This window comes from Pan paniscus, chromosome 12 (assembly GCF_029289425.2).
Source record: "Pan paniscus chromosome 12, NHGRI_mPanPan1-v2.0_pri, whole genome shotgun sequence".
Lineage (NCBI taxonomy): Eukaryota > Metazoa > Chordata > Mammalia > Primates > Hominidae > Pan > Pan paniscus.
This window is the reverse complement of record NC_073261.2, coordinates 102469696-102489288: the sequence shown is the minus strand read 5'-3', so window position 1 is coordinate 102489288 and position 19593 is coordinate 102469696. Positions and strand designations below refer to the sequence as shown.

The window sequence follows — 19593 nt, the reverse complement described above, 5'->3', positions numbered from 1 at the left end:
CAGGAGAATGGTTTGAACCCGGGAGTTGGAGGTTGCAGTGAGCCAAGATTGTGCCAGTGCACTCCAGCCTGGGCGACAGAGTAAGACTCCGTCTCAAACAACAACAACAACAACAACAACAACAACAACAACAACAAAAACCCCCCAAACAAATAAAATTATCCAGCAGAATACTGATTAAAGACATAAATGTGAAGACAAAACCTCCATAAAAAGGAAGATAGGTAAATGTGTGGCTTCCTTAAAATTAAAATGTTTGTCCAACACACAAGGTATAAAGAAAGAGGAGGCCGGCAGGAGTTCGAGACTATCCTGGCCAACATGGTGAAACCCCGTCTCTACTAAAAATACAAGCATTAGCCAGGCGAGGTGGTGCATGACTGTAGAACATTAAACAATCCTTTGAAGAATTTAGCTCTTCTCTCCCTGCCTCCAAAGCCAGCAAATATGAGATTATTTTCTATTGTTCCAGTGACTGTAATAATAGCAGAGGTCAAGGAAACATCTCTTGTATGAGAGTTGTCATGGAATCAGATTTGTTGTAAAGAACCATTTATATTCTGGACTGTCCACCAGAAGAAGGAATACAGACAACATATGCATATATAACTGCAAGATTATTGCCGGTTCCTCTATAGCAGCAATAATCACAAAGAAAATACTACCAAAACATCCAAAACAGCCACAATAACTATTAGTGATTTTATTGAAGACTTATTCACAGTATTTTGACCTGAGAAATGGTGATTTTAACATACCCTTTTAGGTGCCCACATTGATCTTAGTTAACAGTCTTGTAGTTCCCTCTTTAGGCTTCAAGATAATTGTGATTTCATCGCACCCCAGATACTTCCAAGTGGAGCCAGGCCTCAGAATGTTCTCAGTCACCGCTCTCCCACAGCTGATTACAGACATTGCCTGTGCTTCCTACCCCAGCAGCTGTCTAGTGCACTTGAACCACAAAATGGGCCCTCACTTCTTTCCTAACCCAGCTCCATCTTGGTAAACTGTAACAGACAGACAGGAGTCCCCAAGGGCACAAAATAGTTTCTTTCCAGATGATTTTAAAGGAAGGGGGGAAAAGGAAGCATATGTGCTAATGGAGCTTCTATGGCTGAAACAATTTATCTGCAGATGCCTAGCCACTCACTGATCAATTTGTTATGCGCCGTGACTGAAATCTGTGATTCCATCTGAAGGCAGTGAGAAGTGGTGTTACCATCTGAAGCGGGTCAGGGCTCTTACCTGACTAAGCTGGTACTTTAGCCCATAAGTGAAACAAAATGGCACTTTTTAGGACTACCTCGGATTCGGTTGAATTTCGAACTTCCTGAAATACTTTCTCTCACAGATTCTCTGCTGGTCTCTAAGACTTGAAAGGAGAGAAAATAAAAATATCAAATTAAAGTGACAAGTTAACTAAGGGAGCTGACTACTGGGAGAAAAATAGGAAAGTTGCGTGATCCCAAAACTGGATTTAAAAAAAAAAAAAGTTATTTCAGGGACACTCATGAGTGGCCACAGCACAAAATCCTGCAGTAGGACTTACCTGGGCTCGACAGTGTGGTAGCAGCATCGGCACAACCTCAAGTGGAGCCCAGAGGGGACAAATTCCCTTGAAATTTCATTCAAAATTTTCCCAGGGCCAGTTTTTAAGAGTACCTGGACCTTCGTCAGCCAGAATTTGCTAAGGAAGCAAGAGGGTTAGGTTTAAATTCTGGGAGGTCCAGGCAACATCAGAGCCACTTCCTGTTCCTGAGAGCAAAAGCCAGTGGGTCTCTGGTCCTCCTTGGAGCTCTGCTAATTCTTGCTGGCTTGAGGTTAATATGCTAGAGCACATGCCCCCCAGCAGACTCCTCAACCTCCTCTTGAAAGCAAGAAAAAGACCTATAACAATGCCAAGGTATCTTTTAAGTGCTCCTAAGACAGCTTCAATGCAGCTTTGGACAAGGGACACAAAGCCTCAGAGAAACCATAAAACACCATCCATATGGCACCATAATATTGTTTTGTTCTGGGAATTCTGCCCTTAGTCAAAACCACACAGTCATGAATACATAAACACCACTTTCGGAGCCATCTAATAAAGACTGAGCTCTGCTACACAGCAGCGAGCCTCAGCTCAGGGGAAACAGGGGGAAACCAGGAGAGCCGACCATGGCAAGCGCTTCGCCTGAGTGCAGTGGGAGTCTCATTGGCGAGTGTCCACAGTGTCAAGCAGGCCTTGTTTGTAATCGTCTCATCTGAAGAGCTACACAGCAAGGACACTGCAGATATCAAGCCATGCCATCTACATGGTTACAACAGCCAGTGGTATCTAAACTGGGGGCAGCAAGGCCTGTAAAGACTTTAAGAGAAGAAACAGCACCTGGACTGTGAGAAAAAGAGTCTCTGAAGACATCTGACCTGGACAGGCTGCCATCTCTTATGATTATTTCCTGTGTGGCTGTGAAGGTTAACGGGATAAAGCCCTCACTGTCAGCAGAGAGAAGAATCCAGTGGGAATCTGCAAATAAAAATAAATACACAGGCAATTTAGTATATATTATTCTTATGATGAAACATATGACTACAAATTTTTTTTTCTGAGTGAAGGAATATAGTAGTTGATAATATTCAACTCAATCCTTGTAAGATTTTACAGAGAATGGGGTATTGGGAAGACTGGGTATTACTTAGGGTCAGGTAGGAGAAAAAGGGGAAAAAATGAAATGATATTTGATGTTCAATGTGGTGGCTACTGTTACAAGAATGAGGCATAAGAAAACAACCATGCTCCACATCTGATGAATCTGGCATGACTCAGTCCCTTGCCACTTAAGAATATCCTTTGAACATCCATGTTTACTCCATATTAGAATGGCAACTCCTCAAAGAAATATTCTGTAGGCCGGGCGCGGTGGCTCACGCCTATAATCCCACCACTTTGGGAGGCCAAGGCGGGCAGATCTCGAGGTCAGGAGATCGAGACCATCCTGGCTAACATGGTGAAACCCCATTTCTACTAAAAATACAAAATATTAGCCAGGCGTGGTGGCATGTGCCTGTAGTCCCAGCTACTCGGGAGGCTGAGGCAGGAGAATCGCTTGAACCCAGGAGGCGGAGGTTGCAGTGAGCCGAGATCATGCCACTGCATTCCAGCCTGGGTGACAGAGCGAGACTCGTCTCAAAAAAAAAAAAAGAAAGAAAGAAACATCCTGCAATGCTGCTATGATCTTTACATTTTAGTGCAACAGAAATAAATGAGGCTTTCTGTTACTTCCTTGCAGTTGTTATACACTGCTTTGTAAGTCTTTTCTTATTTTTTCATATGTACATTTAACTTTTCCAGCTAGGCTGTAAGTTCCCTAAGGGCAGGGTGCATATTTTCCATATGTTTTGGCACCTATACTAGGCCTGGGTATATAGTAGGCAATTAATAATATTTGTTAAGGCTGGGTGTGGTGGCTTATGCCAGTAATCATAGCACTTTGGGAGGCCAAGGTGGGAGGATCACTTGAGGTCAGGAGTTCAAGACCAGCCTGGGCAACAGAGTGAGACCCCGTTATCTACAAACATTTTTTTTTAAACTTGGCTGAGGCTGGGTGCGGTGGCTCACGCCTTTAATCCCAGCACTTTGGGAGGCCGAGGCAGGCGGATTGCCTGAGCTCAGGAGTTGCCTGAGCTCAGCTTGGGCAACACGGTGAAACCCGTCTCTACAAAAATACAAAAAATTAGCCAGGCATGGCAGCGTGCGCCTGTAGTCCCAGCTACTCAGGAGGCTGAGACAGGAGAATTGCTTGAACCCGGGAGGCGGAGGTTGCAGTGAGCTGAGACTGCGCCACTGTACTCCAGGACCGGGTGGCAGAGCAAGATTCCATCTCCAAAAAACAAACAAACAAACAAACAAAACTTGGCTGGGCATGGTAGTGAACACCTATAGTTCTCACTAGTTGGGAGTCTGAGATGGGAGGATTGCTTGAGCTCAGGAGTTCGAGGCTGCGGTGAGCTATGATCACACCACGGCACTCTGGCCTGGGCAACAGAGCAAGACCCTGTCTCAATAATAATAATAATAATAGATTACTTGTTAACTATCCAGTGAATTACTGAATGGTTGGTATCCCTCATTTTCATTACCGGCATAGTTAAAACAGATGGTGGGGGAGGCAAGGATGTTAGCTAGGGTCAATTTCTGAGCACGACCTACCATGTAGCATTTCAATGAGAGAAAGGCCAAAAGTCTGCTGAACTGTACTGAGCCTTAGTTTACCATCACAGAGAAGCACCGCTCTTTTTTCAACAACAGGACCTAGATAATAAGGTTTCTGCAAATAAAAAATAAAAGTTGTTAAACTGATTGCAGAAGTAATGGAGTTAACATTTCTTAAGAAAGGAATGTGTAAATAGTTTTTTAAAAAATTCTTATCTATTACCACTAATCAACTGGACTTCAGTTTTAAGGAGCTCTTTGCTGCATTATTTAACACAACTAAAAAATCCGAACAAAACAGCCTTATTTTTCCTTTTGTTCTACTCTTTCCTCAGGGTTCTTCATCACTAGGAACTGGCTCTCCTAGAATACAACTAATAACACTAAAAGGATGATGGACAGCAGCCTGAGAGACACAATCTGACGGTAAGAACACCTTCTTGGCTGTTTCAGATATAGCTAAGACACCTCATGGTTTATTAGGAATAAAAATGCCGAGAGAGTGTCCTAAGTGGTAGAGTAGCAGAGGATTTGCATAAAATAAACAAACCATGGTCAAAATTCACATAGCTTAGAAAAAGCACAAATAAAAATAAATGATTTGTAAATTTTAAAGTCATTAAAAATTGGCTGGGCACAGTGGCTCACCCCTTAGTACCAAAAGTTTGGGAGGCTAAGATGGACAGATCACTTGAGCCCAGGAGTTCAAGACCAGCCTGGGCAATATGGCAAAACCCTGTCTTTACAAAAAATAAAAAAGTTAGCCAGGCATGGTGGTACACACTTGTAGTCCCAGCTACTCGGGAGGCTGAGGTAGGAGAATCACTTAAACCCAGGAGGCAAAGGTTGCAGTGAGCTGAGAAGGTGCCACTGTACTCCAGGCTGAGTGACAGAGACAGACTCCATCTCTAAATAAATAAATAAATGAAGGACAGTTGTATAAGTTATGTGTCTAACTTATTTTGTTGTTAAGCACTTTGGGAGGCCAAAGTGCATGGATTGCTTGAGCCCAGGTATTGGAGAGCAGCCTGGGCAACATGGCAAGACCCCATCTCATAAAAAGAAAATAAAACTATACATCACTGTGGTAGGATGAACCACTCAAAGAATATGTCCACTAATATTTTTAAATGAAGTCACAGGAATAAACTGTAAAAGTCAAAACCAACTAATCATTTATTTCACGTCTTATGAAATGTAATTTCTGAAATTACAGGGGAAACTATTTCTTGCTTTTGATTATTTTGTAACTTTTACTTTTCTCATTACAAAAGGAATACATGATCAATTTTTTAAAAGTATAATAGGGCCGGGTGTGGTGGCTCACGCCTATAATCCCAGAACTTTGGGAGGCCAAGGCGGGTGGATCACTTGAGGTCAGGAGTTCGAGACCAGCCTGGCCAACATGGTGAAACCCCATCTCTACTATAAATACAAAAATTAGCTGGGTGTGGTGGTGCACACCTGTAATCCCAACTACCTGGGTGACTGAGGCAGAGAATCGCTTGAACCCAGGAGGCGGAGGTTGCAGTGAGCCAAGATCGCGCCACTGCACTCCAGCCTGGGTGACAAAGCAAGGCTCTATCTAAAAATAAATAAATAAAATAAAATTATAACAGAAATATATAATGCAGACAGTAAAGTCCCCAAAATTCTATCCTCCAGAGATAACTACTGACAACAGCTTGGTTGGATGACATAATTATAAACTAAAAAACTGAGGAATTGAAAGGGCAACAAAACTTTTTTTTTTTTTTTTTGAGACAGAGCCTTGCTCTGTTTCCCAGGCTGGAGTGCAGCGGCACGATCACAGCTCACTGCAGCCTCAACCTCCTCAGCTTAGGTGATCCTCACACCTCAGCCTCCCAAGTAGCTGGGAATACAGGTGGGTGCCATCACGGCTGGCTAATTTTTGTATTTTTCGGTAGAGACAGGGTTTTGCCACGCTGCCCAGGCTGGTCTCGAACTCCTGGACTCAAGTGATCTACCCATCTCGGCCTCCCAAAGTTCTGGGGTTACAGGTTTAAGCCACCGTGCCTGGTCAAACATGGTTGTTTTAACCTTAGTTTTTAAAAATATAAAATTTTACATTTATAAGTGTTTTAAAAACAAAGATATATTATTGTTTGCAAGTAAAATAGCCTATTTAAAGAAAATTTTAAAAATAATATATTTTTAAAATAAGCAATTAGATTTTTTTTGGATTAGATAAATGTACAGAAAAAATTTTGGAAATATTTACATCTAACATCTAATAAAATATTTAGCTATATCTGTGATTTTCTCTAAAGGTTGGATTATGGAAAATTTTTACTTTCTGTAATGGTAAAATTTTTTTCCTCAACAAGTATATATTACTTTTGTAATTAGGAAAAAAAAAATACTATGCAGCTGTGGAAAAAAAGATGAAAAAAGAGCTCTGTGTGCTGATATAAAGAGCTCTCTAGGACATACTATTAAATGGAAAACGAAAAGGTGTATATATCACCTTCCCTTTTGTGTAACAAAAGGGGAAATAAAAATACATAACTAAAGTCTGCTAGTATCTGCATAAAGAAATAAAAATAAAAATGGTTACCTAAAGGAGGAAAGGAGAACAGGCTGAAGAAACATAGGGTAGGAATAAGAGTTCTTGGTATACAGTTTTTATTAAAATACAGTTTTGCTTTTTAAACCAAATAAATGAATTACCTATTAAAAAAAGACAGAAGAAAAAGAAAACAAACTCTTTAAAAAGTCATAGTAGGAAAGAAATCCAAACCAGTTATCACATTTATAAATAAAATAATTTTTAAAAAATCAAAACTATGGCTGGGTGCAGTGGCTCACACCTGTAATCCCAGCGCTTTGGGAGGCTGAAGCAGGAGGACTGCTTGAGCCCAGGACTTCCAAACAAGCCCGGGCAACATAGCAAGACCTTGTCTCTATAGTTAAAAAAAAAAAAAGTAAAAAAAAATTTTTTTAATTAAAAAAAAATTAGGCCGGGCGCAGTGGCTTACACGTGTAATCTCAGCACTCTGGGAGGCCAAGGCAGGCAGATCACAAGGTCAGGAGATTGAGCTCATCCTGGCCAACATGGTGAAACCCCGCCTCTACTAAGAATACAAAAATTAGCCAGGTGTGGTGGCACGTGCCTGTAATCCCAGCTACTTGGGAGGCTGAGGCAGGAGAATTGCTAGAACCCGGGAGTTGGAGGTTGCAGCGGGCTGAGATCGCGCCACTGGACTCCAGCCTGGTGACAGAGACTCCGTCTCAAAAATAAATAAATAAATAAATAAATAAATAAATAAATAAATAAAATAAAATGCTCCTCACAGCAAAGCTGTGACTTAAAAAAAAAAATTAAAACTCTATTACTGAAAACTCCATGTAGTTAATGTGGCAAAAATCCTCTTTAAAAAAATGTAGGGTTGGGGCCACATGCAGTGGCACACACCTGTAATCCCAGCACTTTGGGAGGCTGAGGCAAGACTATCACTTGAGCCCAGGAGTTCATGATCAGCCTAGGCAACATAGCAAGATCCTGTCTCTGCTAAAAAAAAAAAAAAAAAAAAAAAAAAAAAAAAAAAAATTAGCCAAGTGTGGTGGCATGTGCTTGTAGTCTCAGCTGCTCAGGAGGCTGAAGCAGGAGGATCACTGATCAGATTGGTGACATATGAGGAAAAGGACAGCCTTATACATAGCTGGCGGGCGTGTGATGATGCATTGTTAAGTAAAAATCTTTGAGAGGCAATCTGGTAACTCAATTAAAAGTAGAAACACATATACTCTTCAAATTTGCATTTCTACTTCTGGGAACCAATCCAACAGAAATAAAGGTACTAATATGAATGGATACATATAAGAGTACTACTGCAGCATCATTTGGAGTAGCTAAAAACTAAAAACAAAGTGAATGTCAATCAACAAGGGAATGGCTAAATAAAGAGCATACTCTCAGTATGAAGTAAAGAGTGCACCATGTCACCCCATTTTTGTAAAAACAATGACAAACCACTCCCACATACCTATATATCTATGTACACAAAGACCTGTGTTAGATCATGTGAGCATGGAGAAAGTCACGAAAGGATCCATGTTAAGCTGCTGGTTACAGCGGATTAAGGGGAAGATGGGGCAAGGCCATATTTTATATAGGAGGAAAGTGTCCATGATAAAAACATGTATAATATGATCCCACTTATATAATGTTTGGACATGCATGCATAAAGAAATGCATCAAAACATTTTAAATGAACATAACCTTTTCCTTTTTCTTTGAGACGGAGTCTCGCCCTGTTGCCCAGGCTGGAGTGCAGTGGCACAGTCTCGGCTCACTGAAACCTGTGCCTCCCGGGCTCAAGTGATACTCCTGCCTTCCCAAGTAGCTGGGATTACAGGCGCCCATCACCATGCCCAGCTAATTTTTATATTTTTGTTAGAGACAGGGTTTCACCACATTGGCCAGGCTGGTCTCGAACTCCTGACCTCAGGTGATCCACTTGCCTCGGCCTCCCAAAGTGCTAGGATTACAGGCGTGAGCCATGGAGCCCAGCAACATAACCTTTTTTATAACTGGAGGAGTATCTCTATTATATAAGGAAAAGGTTGTCACAATGAAATAACATGATTAATTTTTTTTCTAAATATAAATTGCCCGAATTAGTGCAGACATTTATTTTTCCACGCCATGCACCTGATAAAATCATGATGCAGACTGATATGTGCGCCTATCTGGTTGGCAGGCTAAAAACCAACCAACCTGCAAAGGTGTACCAACTTGCCTGTAACATAACATGCCCAGCTTAGTGAAGCTCAGTTAGAGCACCATCTTCCTCATCAATACGTTTCTTGCAGTACTCACCGGCTGCAGGAGCTTTTATGTATAGTGGTAGTTCCTCAAAGGAGAATTTACCTGGTAAATGATGTGAACATAAGGAAGATCTTGAGAGAGTGGATACACTGAAGAGGATTTCTTCCCATTATGCAGACGGTTTGTAAGTTCAGAAAGACACCGTTGCATTTCAACCAGGTTCCTAGATAAAATTTCCACTTCCTTAGACAGCTGATAAGTTTCCTTTTCACTTTGTAAGTTCTTTCTTTGAGGCAAACGAGGAGGCTCCAGTGTGCTGGTGTGGTCTGGTGTGCTGCTGTGTCTGGGCAGCGATGCTGGCTGGGTAACAGGCTCAGCATCTAGGGCTATGGAGCCATCACAGATACTAGACAGAGGACTCTGGATTTCTTTAATAAGTGTTCTTCCAGGCCTTCCATTCTGACTACTGGTATTAACTGTCAGCAATAGCCCTTTGTTTTGGTGACAAAAATCTGGGGAAAGACTTTCAATTAACTTTTTTCTATTTGCTTTATTTAACGGAGCACTGAAAGTAGAGTAGGTAGTCTGGCTTTCACCTGATGTTATTGAAGGTTCTTCTTCCAACATTATTTCTCTGACAATCAAGCTAATGGCATACTGATCAGACTTTGAAGAAGGAAGAAATGTTGTATCAGTGAGTTTTTTTTTTCCTACCAAAATTAGTAATAGTTGGTCTGTCAAGAAACATATCCCTTTTGGTCTTTCAGTGTTCTCTAATCGAATTTGCTGGATGTTTGGGACTGAAGATGGAATGACAGAGTAGATCAAAATTATATTACAAGTGTTGGAAGCCACTGCCACTATGTGGGCTTTAGGATTAAATGCTATCAGATCAGGAACCAGAATGCCTGGAATAGTGACTTTTCTTGTCATGGTAACTGCCTTCTTAAAGGTCACAAGGACCAAATGTGAAGAATCTTGGCCAGTTCCTGTCAAGTAGTCCTTTTTTCTTAGACAAATAAGAGAATTACCCTCAGACTTATGTTGATTGAAATGTATGTGAGTTAGATCCAGAGGTTCTAAATAGGAAGAAGAAACTGATACTTCAGAATTTGTTTCAGAATCAGTTGCCTCTTTATCCATAGAGGGTACTTCACCAATAACTGGTAAAGCATACGGAGTCATGTCTTTACTGTTAGGTGGGATATTAAAGGTTTCAGATGCATTTAAGCCACAGATCCTATCCAATGGAAGCTCAGTAGCTATAGCAACCTGTGAGTCCACAGTTGCTGTGATGGAGCAGACGTGGCTGTCCACATCAAACACCAGGCAGGAGGAGCACCTGTGAAGAGTCTTCTGAGCACTGTCCCAAATATAAGAATGCAGGCTGCTGCCTACTGCCACCACCAGCCTCAGGCCATCCTGGGTCCAACATGCACAGTGAATGCGGCCCTGGGTGTTGATGTCTGCCTTTACCTGGGAATCATCAGAGTGAACATTAGGGAAAATGGAGACATCCTGAGCAGTCAACACAGTCAGAATAGCACATTTTGGGTGCCACACACAGCCCTGGGGAAGGATAGGTAGTGATCCTCTAATCTCACAAGTCTGAGACGTCAGCCATTTGCTTGACTCCATAGGGCTGGGACACAGCTGCCACACAGTGACATGCTTCTCATGCTGGACAGCGAGTAGAACAGGTGTATCATCTGCAACAGGTGGGGCCCAGGACAACCCACAGACACATTCAAATTGTCCAATGACTTTGGAGTCCCCAAACTTGACCTCTCCACTGTGAAGCCGCAAATCAGTTAGGACAACTTGATTCCCATCGGTCCAGGCAAGGCCATGGATCGGATGCACTGCTTGATGCAACGCATTCAGTCCAGTCCTGAGTAGTTTTCCTTTTCCCAACTCCATCCTTTTGATAAAGGTTACCTGAAATGATTAAGAAGGAAAGTTACACCATGAGAAATCTAGACAAATCTAGAATGTAGGACATTTTGTAAGACAACGGCTTAGCCCCTTCCCAGGTTAATAATGTGGAGAGACAAAAAGACAGGGGGAGTATTATAAATTAAGAGACTACTGAGCTATCAGGCAAATGCAATGTATATACTTTGGATCTTGAAGAAATAAAATCTTCTACCTAATGAAGATTTTTAGAACTGGGGAAATCTGAGTATGGAATGGATATCAGAAAATATTGTAGAGTTATTATTTTTCTTCTTTTTTTTTTGAGATGGAGTCTCGCTCTCGTTGCTCAGGCTGAAGTACAATGGCACAATCTTGGCGCACTTCAACCTCTGCCTCCTGGGTTCAAGCGATTCTCCTGCCTCAGCCTCCAGAGTAGCTGGGATTACAGGTGCCTGCCACCAGGCTCAGCTAATTTTTTTTTTATTTTTAGTAGAGACGGGGTTTCACTATGTTGGCCAGGCTGGTCTCAAACTCCTGACCTCAGGCAATCCACCCACCTCAGCCTCCCAAAGTGCTGGGATTATAGGCATGAGCTCCCGTGCCCGGCCAGAGTTATTAATTTTCTTAAGTGTGAACATGGTATTGTGGTTATGCAGGACAAGGTCCTTATTATTTAAATAAGCATGTTGAAGCACTTGGGGTAAAATGTCACGATGCCTACAATGTGCTTTCAAATGGTTTGACAAAAAAAACCCAAATTTTCTATAGACACACAGAAAGAAAACAAATGTAGCAAAATGTTAATAATTGTAGAGTCTAGATTGAGGCTATGTTAGTATTTATGGTACTTTCAACTTCTAAGTTAGAAAATTTTCCAATTAAAAATTTAAGAAAAGTCTCCTCCATCATCTAATTTCTATTCGTCCTTTCACTGCCAAATCAATGAATAACTGATATGCACATCTCTGACTTTATTAGCACTTATTTCAAATCCTTCCAAAGTGGCTTTTATCCCTCTATTGAAATGACACTCAAAAATCACTGTTTCTATTTCTACTTCTACTTCATCTTATTCAACAGCACTTAATAATTTTCAGAACATTTTCACATTCCCTATTGCATTTTATCTTACAATAATCTTTTAAAATAATGTAAAGTAGGTTAGGCAAGTATTATCTTCATTTTTTCACCCTGAATATTTTTCCCCCAGGCATTTGAATCACTAAAGAAGCATATGCTTAGGGCTGGGCGTGGTGACTCACGCCTATAATCCCAGCACTTTGGGAGGCTGAGACGGGAGGATCACCTGAGGTTGGGAGTTCGATCCCAGCCTGACCAACATGCAGAAACCCCATCTCTACTAAAAATACAAAATTAGCCAAGTGTGGTGGTGCATGCCTATACTCCCAGCTACTTAGAAGGCTGAGGCAGGAGAATTGTTTGAACTGGGGAGGCAGAGGCTGCAGTGAGCTGAGATCATGCCATTGCACTCCAGCCTGGGTAACAACAGCGAAACTCCACCTCAAAAAAGAAACAACAACAACAAAAAACAAGTACATGCTTAGGCTGGGCACGGTGGCTCATGCTTGTAATCCCAGCACTTTGGGAGGCTGAGGCGGGTGGATCACCTGAGGTCAGGAGTTTGAGACCAGCCTGGCCAACATGGTGTAACCCTGTTTCTAATAATAATACAAAAATTAGCCGGGCATGGTGGCGCATGCCTGTAATCCCAGCTACTCAGGAGGCTGAGGCAGGAGAATCACTTGAACCCGGGAGGTAGAGATTACAGTGAGCCAAAATTGCACCATTGCACTTCAGCCTGGGCGACAGGAGCAAAACTCTATCTCCAAAAAAAAAAAAAACTGTTCCCTCCTACTCAGTGCCAGCCCCTTTAGCTCCTCTTCCTTTCCAACATTTCAAAGCCTTGATAAAAGCATCATTAACAATTTGGTGTGTAGCCTCTGAAAATGTTAAAGAAAGACACAAAGATATATAGGATTTTACATGTTATGGCTTTTCTTTTAAACAAAAAATGGGGTAGCCAGGCATGGTGGCTCATAGGCATGAGCCACCCAGCACTTACACCCATTACACCCAAAGTGTAATCCCAGCACTTTGGGAGGCCCAGGCAGGCAGATTACCTGAGGTCAGGAGTTCGAGACCAGCCTGGCCAACATGGTGAAACCCCATCTCTACTCAAAATACAAAAATTAGCCGGGCTCGGTGGCAGGTGCCTGTAATCCCAGCTACTCAGGAGGCTGAGGCTGGACAATTGCTTGAACCTGGGAGGGGAGGCGGAGGTTGCAGTGAGCTCAGATGGCGCCATTGCACTCCAGCCTGGGCAACAAAAGTGAAACTCTGTCTCAAAAAAAAAAAAAAAAAAAAAAAGATACATATAGTCAGTAGGGAGAATAAGGACATTATTTGGATAAGCTGTAATACCTGAATACTCACTTTGAAATATAAACATAAAAAATACTATTTAATGTAAAATGAAAAACTGCCTCAGGAAAATTATATTTTGAAATACTATCAATCAGTGGATACATAAATATATAATAATGGATATAAGAATAAAATGTTGCAATAATAAACACAGACTGAGAAAGACTAATTTTAGTATAAAGGCTGGGTGTGGCAGCTCACGCCTGTAATCCCAGCACTTTGGGAGCCCGAGGAGGGCAGATCACATGAGGTCAGGAGCTCAAGACCAGCCTGACCAACGTGGAGACACCCCGTCTCTACTAAAAATACAAAATTAGCTGGGCGTGGTGGCACATGCCTGTAATTCCAGCTACTCAGGAGGCTGAGGCAGGAGAATCACTTGAACCCAGGAGGCGGAGGTTGCAGTGAGCTGAGATCATGCCATTGCACTCCAGCCTGGGCAAAAAGAGTGAAACTCCGTCTCAAAAAAAAAAAAAAAATTACTGGGCCAGGTGGCTCATGCCTTTAATCCGAGCACTTTGGGAGGCCAAGGCGGGTGGATCACCTGAGGTCAGGATTTCAAGATCAGCCTGGCCAACATGGCAAAACCTCGTCTCTACTAAAAATACAAAAAAATTAGCCAGGAGTGATGGCACACTCCTGTAATCCCAGCTACTTGGGAGGCTGAGACATGAGAATTGCTTGAACCTGGGAGGCAGATGTTACGGTAAGCCAAGATGGCACCACTGCACTGTAGCCTGGACAACAGAGTGAGACTCGGTCTCAAAAAAAAAAAAATAAACAAAATGACTGTTGGCCAGGCACAGTGGCTCATGCCTGTAATCCCAACAATTTAGGAGGCCAAGGCAGAAGGATCACTTGAGCCCTGGAGTTCGAGACCAGAGATCAGCCTGGACAACACAGCAAGATACTGTCTCTACTTAAAACAAAACAAAACAAAACAAAAAACCCCCCAACAATCTACAAACATATATAAAGTGATGTTTAACCTTATTAGTTATCAAATAGTTGTGTAAACTGGCAGTACTCATATTTTTCACCACTCACTCTCTTCTTAATATACTTAAAATGAATTCCATTCCAATTTCTTCTCCAAAACATCTCTCACCAGGCCACCAGTGCTTCCCTGTCACTGAATCTAAATGACATTTTTCAGCCTTGTTTTACTGAGTAAGTGTCAAAGGCAGAACTTGAGAAGTTGTCTTCAGACTCTAAATCCAATGAAATGTATTCTCTACCAACCTGGTGATTCGCTTATCTGTAAATTATTTTGCATATCTCCTTGCTAGCTTTGTCCTTGCTCTTAGGATCTTTCACTTAAAAAAAAAAAAAAGGTCTATTATGCTTTTATATATGATGTCAGATTAAGTGGTTCTGCAGCGGCTTGCTAAATGGAGAAAAAAGTCCAGTCATTACTAATGAAGAAAACTGTGATCTCTATCCCACTGGTCTTATGAAAGATAATAATGTTTTCTCCCTAATATCTACTTATGTACTTTAAAAAGAATTTTATTGATAAATAATGCCATGATACACTTTCATGGGCAGAGAAAATTCCTAATGGGCCAATTACATCCAAGTCGATTTATATATTTTAGGATACCAAATTCTGTCTAATGTCAATGAGGGTGTGTGTGGCCAGGGTAGCACAAGACAAGGATTTGGGAATAAGAGAAAAACAAACATGAGAATAAGTTTACTGAGGTTTTTTTTTTGGGGGGGGTGGGGGCACGGAGTCTTGCTCTGTCACCCAGGCTGGAGTGCAGTGGCATGATCTGGGCTCACTGCAACCTCTGCTTCCTGGGTTCAAGTGATTCTTGTGCCTCAGCCTCCCAAGGAACTGGGATAGGGGCCCACCACCATGCCCAGCTAATTTTTATATTTTTAGTAGAGACCGGGTTTCACCATGTTGGCCAGGCTGGTCTTGAACTCCTGACCTCAAGTGATCCTCCTGCCTTGGCCTCCCAAAGTGCTAGGATTACAGGCGTGAGCCACTGCACGGGCCAGTTTACTGAGGTTTTTAGAAGAATGAATTTTAATATTGTCATCTTTGGTAACAAGAAGAAATGTGGCACATTTTTCTCAAAAACGCAGTGATAATTACAAAAATCTGCTCCATTCCTTTCTACTCCTGTGTTAGCCCAGGTTCTGACTTCTCCCTTTTTATTAGGGTAAAACAAGGAGAGGTCCCCTTGATACCAGTCTCTACTTTCCAAATGAGCCTGCATACTATGTGTTGTTGGGTAGAATTATCTTTAAAAAAAAAAAAAAAAAAAAAGCACAGCGGTGATCATTTTGCTCTTCTGCATAAACACCCTTGATGAATCCCCACATCTACAGTATATAAAAAAGCCTCAAAATGTCTTAACAAGGCATTTAAAACCTTATATTATCAGATATTGATATATCTTTCTAAGTTTATTCTCTGATCATAAAGGGCATGCTGAGGAATTTGGAATCTTGGGGGAAACAGCATATATTCAAGTAACAATATGCAGAATGGACCTGAGAAGGAAGAAAGTTGACAAGTAATTTGAATGCCACAAAGTGAAAGTGAAGCAAGTTTGCAACTATTTCAGTAGAGAAAGAAGGCCATATTCAAGAGATGCTTCTAAGGCAGATGGAATAGACAGTGATATCGATAGGATATAAGTAGTGAGGAGGAAAAAGGAATTAAGGATAACACCCAGATTTTTAGCTTGAGAAACTGCTGAACCATTAACCAGAGCATGTTTCAAAGGCAAGGAAGGCAGGGCAGGCTGGGTGTGGTGCCTCATGCCTGTAATCCCAGCACTTTGGGAGGCTGAGGCAGGTGGATCACCTGAGGTCAGGAGTTCGAGACCAGCCTGGCCAACATGGTGAAACCCTGTCTCTACTAAAAATACAATATTAGCTGGGCGTGGTGGTGTGTGCCTGTAGTTCCAGCTACTTGGGAGGCTGCAGCAGGAGAATCACTTGAACCCGGCTGGTGGAGGTTGCAGTAAGCCGAGTTTGCGCCACTGCACTCCAGCCTGGGTGACAGAGCAAGACTCCATCTCAAAAAAAAAAAAAAAAAAAAAGAGAGAGAGAGAGGAAGGAAGGAAGAAAGGGGGAGAGGGAGGGAAGGAAGAAAGGAAAGGAAGGGCAGGCACAGTGGCTAACACCTGTAATCCCAGCACTTTGGGAGGCTGAGGTGGGAGGATCACTTGATGCCAGTATTTCAAGACCAGCCTAGGCAACACAGGGAGACCCCAATTCTACAGAAAAAATTTTTAAAATGAGGTGGGTGCTCACTTTGGCAGCACATATACTAAGACTGAAATGATACAGAGCGTAGCATGGCCCCTGCACAGGGATGACTTGCAAATTTGTGAAGTGTTCCATAAAAAAGGAAAAGAAAAAATAATAAAAATAAAAATAAAAATTAGCTGGGTGCAGCGTCACACACCTGCAGTCCTAGTTACTATGGAGGCTGAGAGGATTTGAGCTCAGGAGTTCAAGGTTACAGTAAGCTATGATCACACCACTGCATTCCAGCCTGGGTGACAGAGTGAGACCCTGTTGGGGAGGTGGGGGCAGGGGCAGTAGGGGAGGAACGTGTGTAGTATGTGACAAATTGAAATTAACATGTGCTTCATGTAAGATGTCTACATGGTACCAATGTACCTTAGGCAGTCAGAGGTAAGGATTTGGAAATCACTGACATATGGTTAATCATTAAAGTCAAGGCAGTGGAGAACCTCACTGTATAAGATCAGAGGGCCAGGAGGACCAAGGTTTAAATGCTCTTCAGGCATTCCCCAACGCTACTGATTTTGCCTGAAACTAATTGTATACCTATTGTTTCACAATCTCCAGAGTATAAGTTTTTTGGAGAACATGAAATCAAGAACCCTGGGTGTTTTAGGAGGGAAAAGACCACTGTATTAGTTCAGGTCTCCGGAGAGGTGGTCAGAAAACTAAGAGCCGGTGCTCAGTATATAACCATTTAATTCTGTTTTTCATCTTCTTTAAAGACAACTCATGACGAGAATCAAGGGATTCAGGTGAACTGGCATTTCCAGCAGGTTTAAACAAAAGTACATCCCTCCCCCAACTTGTTTTCCAAGTTTATTGTATTTCCACTATAAAATGATTTCAAGTTCTTTACACTTATTTGGAAACAAAAATCATACACAAGAAAAAAATTAAGAAGAGTTAACGAAAAAACATTCATCCAAAGAAAATTACGACTAATCCCTCTAGACTCTTCTATGCATAGTTTGGCTGTCAAACTTTTTCAGTTATACTGTGCAACTTTGTGTCACGGTTTTCATCTAACATTATATATTAGCATTTCCCTATGTTATTTAAAAGTTTTATAAATTAGTTTTAGAGGCCACTTCACATACACTCAGTGAAGTGACATAATGTACTGAACTGCTCCTAGCTGTACCCAACTTTATCCCGCTACCCGCTATAAATAACGCTCGGACCGAGGTCTTAAGGCTTAAAGCATTTCCTGACTTTGGATGACTTCCTTGGGACATATTCCCAGGAGTGTTATTCACGAGTCACGGTCATAATCCCTCGTTTACACCCACCCCTAGCTCGATCCTCATCCCGCGACCCCTCACACGCGGCCCGCCCCATTCTCCTCATCCTCTCTGCACGCCTGAATCTCCTCCTTCCCGCCCCCTACCCACCAAGAGCCGGTCCACTTCCCTCCTGACCCCCTACAGCCTCCCCACACCCGCCAGGCCCGGCAGCAGTGGAGATGAAATACCTTAGGTCTCACTGCCTCACAAAAACACCAGTCTCTCGGTGGCCGCCCAACATCACGCCGCCGCAGATAAGAAGTTCTGGGCAGCCACCGGAAGCACCGGCCCTCAGTCCTCTGATAGGTGGGCGGTGATATCGGTCCTCTGATAGGTAGGTGGTCCTCTGATAGGATAGGCACGCTCCGAGATGGCCCCGTCTATTGGCTTTTGAATATGCACATTAGCAGAGGGTTCGTCCCACTGGCCAGTAAGCTCTGGCTCTGCCGCACGGATCGCTGGGAGTTGTAGTCCCCGTAAAACCACCGACCGCAAGCCCGCCACATTTTCCCTCCCTTAAGCACTTGAGCTCTTTCCCCAGTTCTCGTCGGTTCTCTTGTCTAAGGAGTCCAGGAGCCCTAGGATCATCACGGCTGTTTAACCTTCTTTAAAATCTGATAAAATCTCTCAGGAAAATGTTCTTATCGGTACACAAAATACTGTGCATTCAGCTGAAGCCGCTGCATGGGCCTGTCCCAGCTACAAGTCTCTGTTCTACACCGACCCTAAGCGTGCCTGCTCTGGCCACAGCCTATGGATTTAGTGCTTCCCTTAGGCTTCTTCAGATCTATGAGGAATTCCAGGTCCTGACCTTCACAGTACAGTTGACAATCATCTTTCTTTAACAACACAGCCAGAACACCTTCAGGGATGCAGACAACCTCATCTGGGACCTAAGCATCCGGGAGAGTGGGGATGAGGAAATGGAGGAAGAACACCCTTGGGGCTCATTCTGGACCAGTTTGCCAGGCTTTTCTCCCCAAGCCTATCTTCCAGTGCCACTCAGGAGAATCATATCTTCACATCAGTTTTTATGTTTTTCTTTTTATTTTCTTTTCTTTTTTTAAAAATAAAGATGGCATGCCTGTAATCCCAGCACTTTGGGAGGCTGCGGCGGGCGGATAACCTGAGGTCGGGAGTTCGAGACCAGCCTGGCCAACATGGTGAAACCCTGTCTCTACTAAAAATTTAAAAATTAGCCGAACGCTGGTGTCTCACGCCTGTAATCCCAGCTACTTGGGAGACTGAGGCACGAGAATTGCTTGAACCTGGGAGGCGGAGGTTGCAGTGAGCCGAGGTTGTGCCACTGCACTCCATCCTGGCGACAGAGTGAAGATTCTGTCTCAAAAAAAAAAGAGAGAGAGAGAGAGACGGGATCTCGCTATGTTACCCAGGCTGGTCTTGAACTCCTAGGCTCAAGCAATCCTCCTGCCTCGGTCTCCTACAGTGTTGAGATTACAGGTGTGAGCCATTGTTCCAAAAATTGATATACCTGGCCTCACATCAATTTTTGGAACAATGTAGGTAATAATGAGGGGGAAAAAAGTTTTAAAAGTCCCAATTACCCTTTAAACAAATATTACCTCCTCCAAAAAATATTTTTCTAGATTCCTGAATGTATTTTTAGGTGGAGGAGGAACTCAAAGTAGAATTCATTTACATATTCATTCATTCATTCCACAGCACTAATC

At 42.5% G+C, this 19593-nt stretch overlaps 1 protein-coding gene and 1 non-coding gene across 2 annotated transcripts; one reads left to right on the top strand and one right to left on the bottom strand.

The window, feature by feature from the left end:
- Positions 1-688: 688 nt before the first annotated feature.
- Positions 689-19592, bottom strand: WDCP (WD repeat and coiled coil containing). The gene is made up of 4 exons (XM_003827022.5): positions 18091-19592; positions 9087-10922; positions 4190-4307; positions 689-2506 (listed from the first exon to the last, which is right to left on the bottom strand). Exons 2-4 carry the CDS (start codon positions 10902-10904, stop codon positions 2277-2279), a joined length of 2166 nt encoding a protein of 721 aa, XP_003827070.3. The 5' UTR covers positions 10905-10922; positions 18091-19592; the 3' UTR covers positions 689-2276.
- LOC112438943 (U6 spliceosomal RNA) lies at positions 16612-16715 on the top strand. The gene has a single exon (XR_003027259.1). It is a non-coding gene; the product is annotated as a U6 spliceosomal RNA (small nuclear RNA).
- Position 19593: the final 1 nt, after the last annotated feature.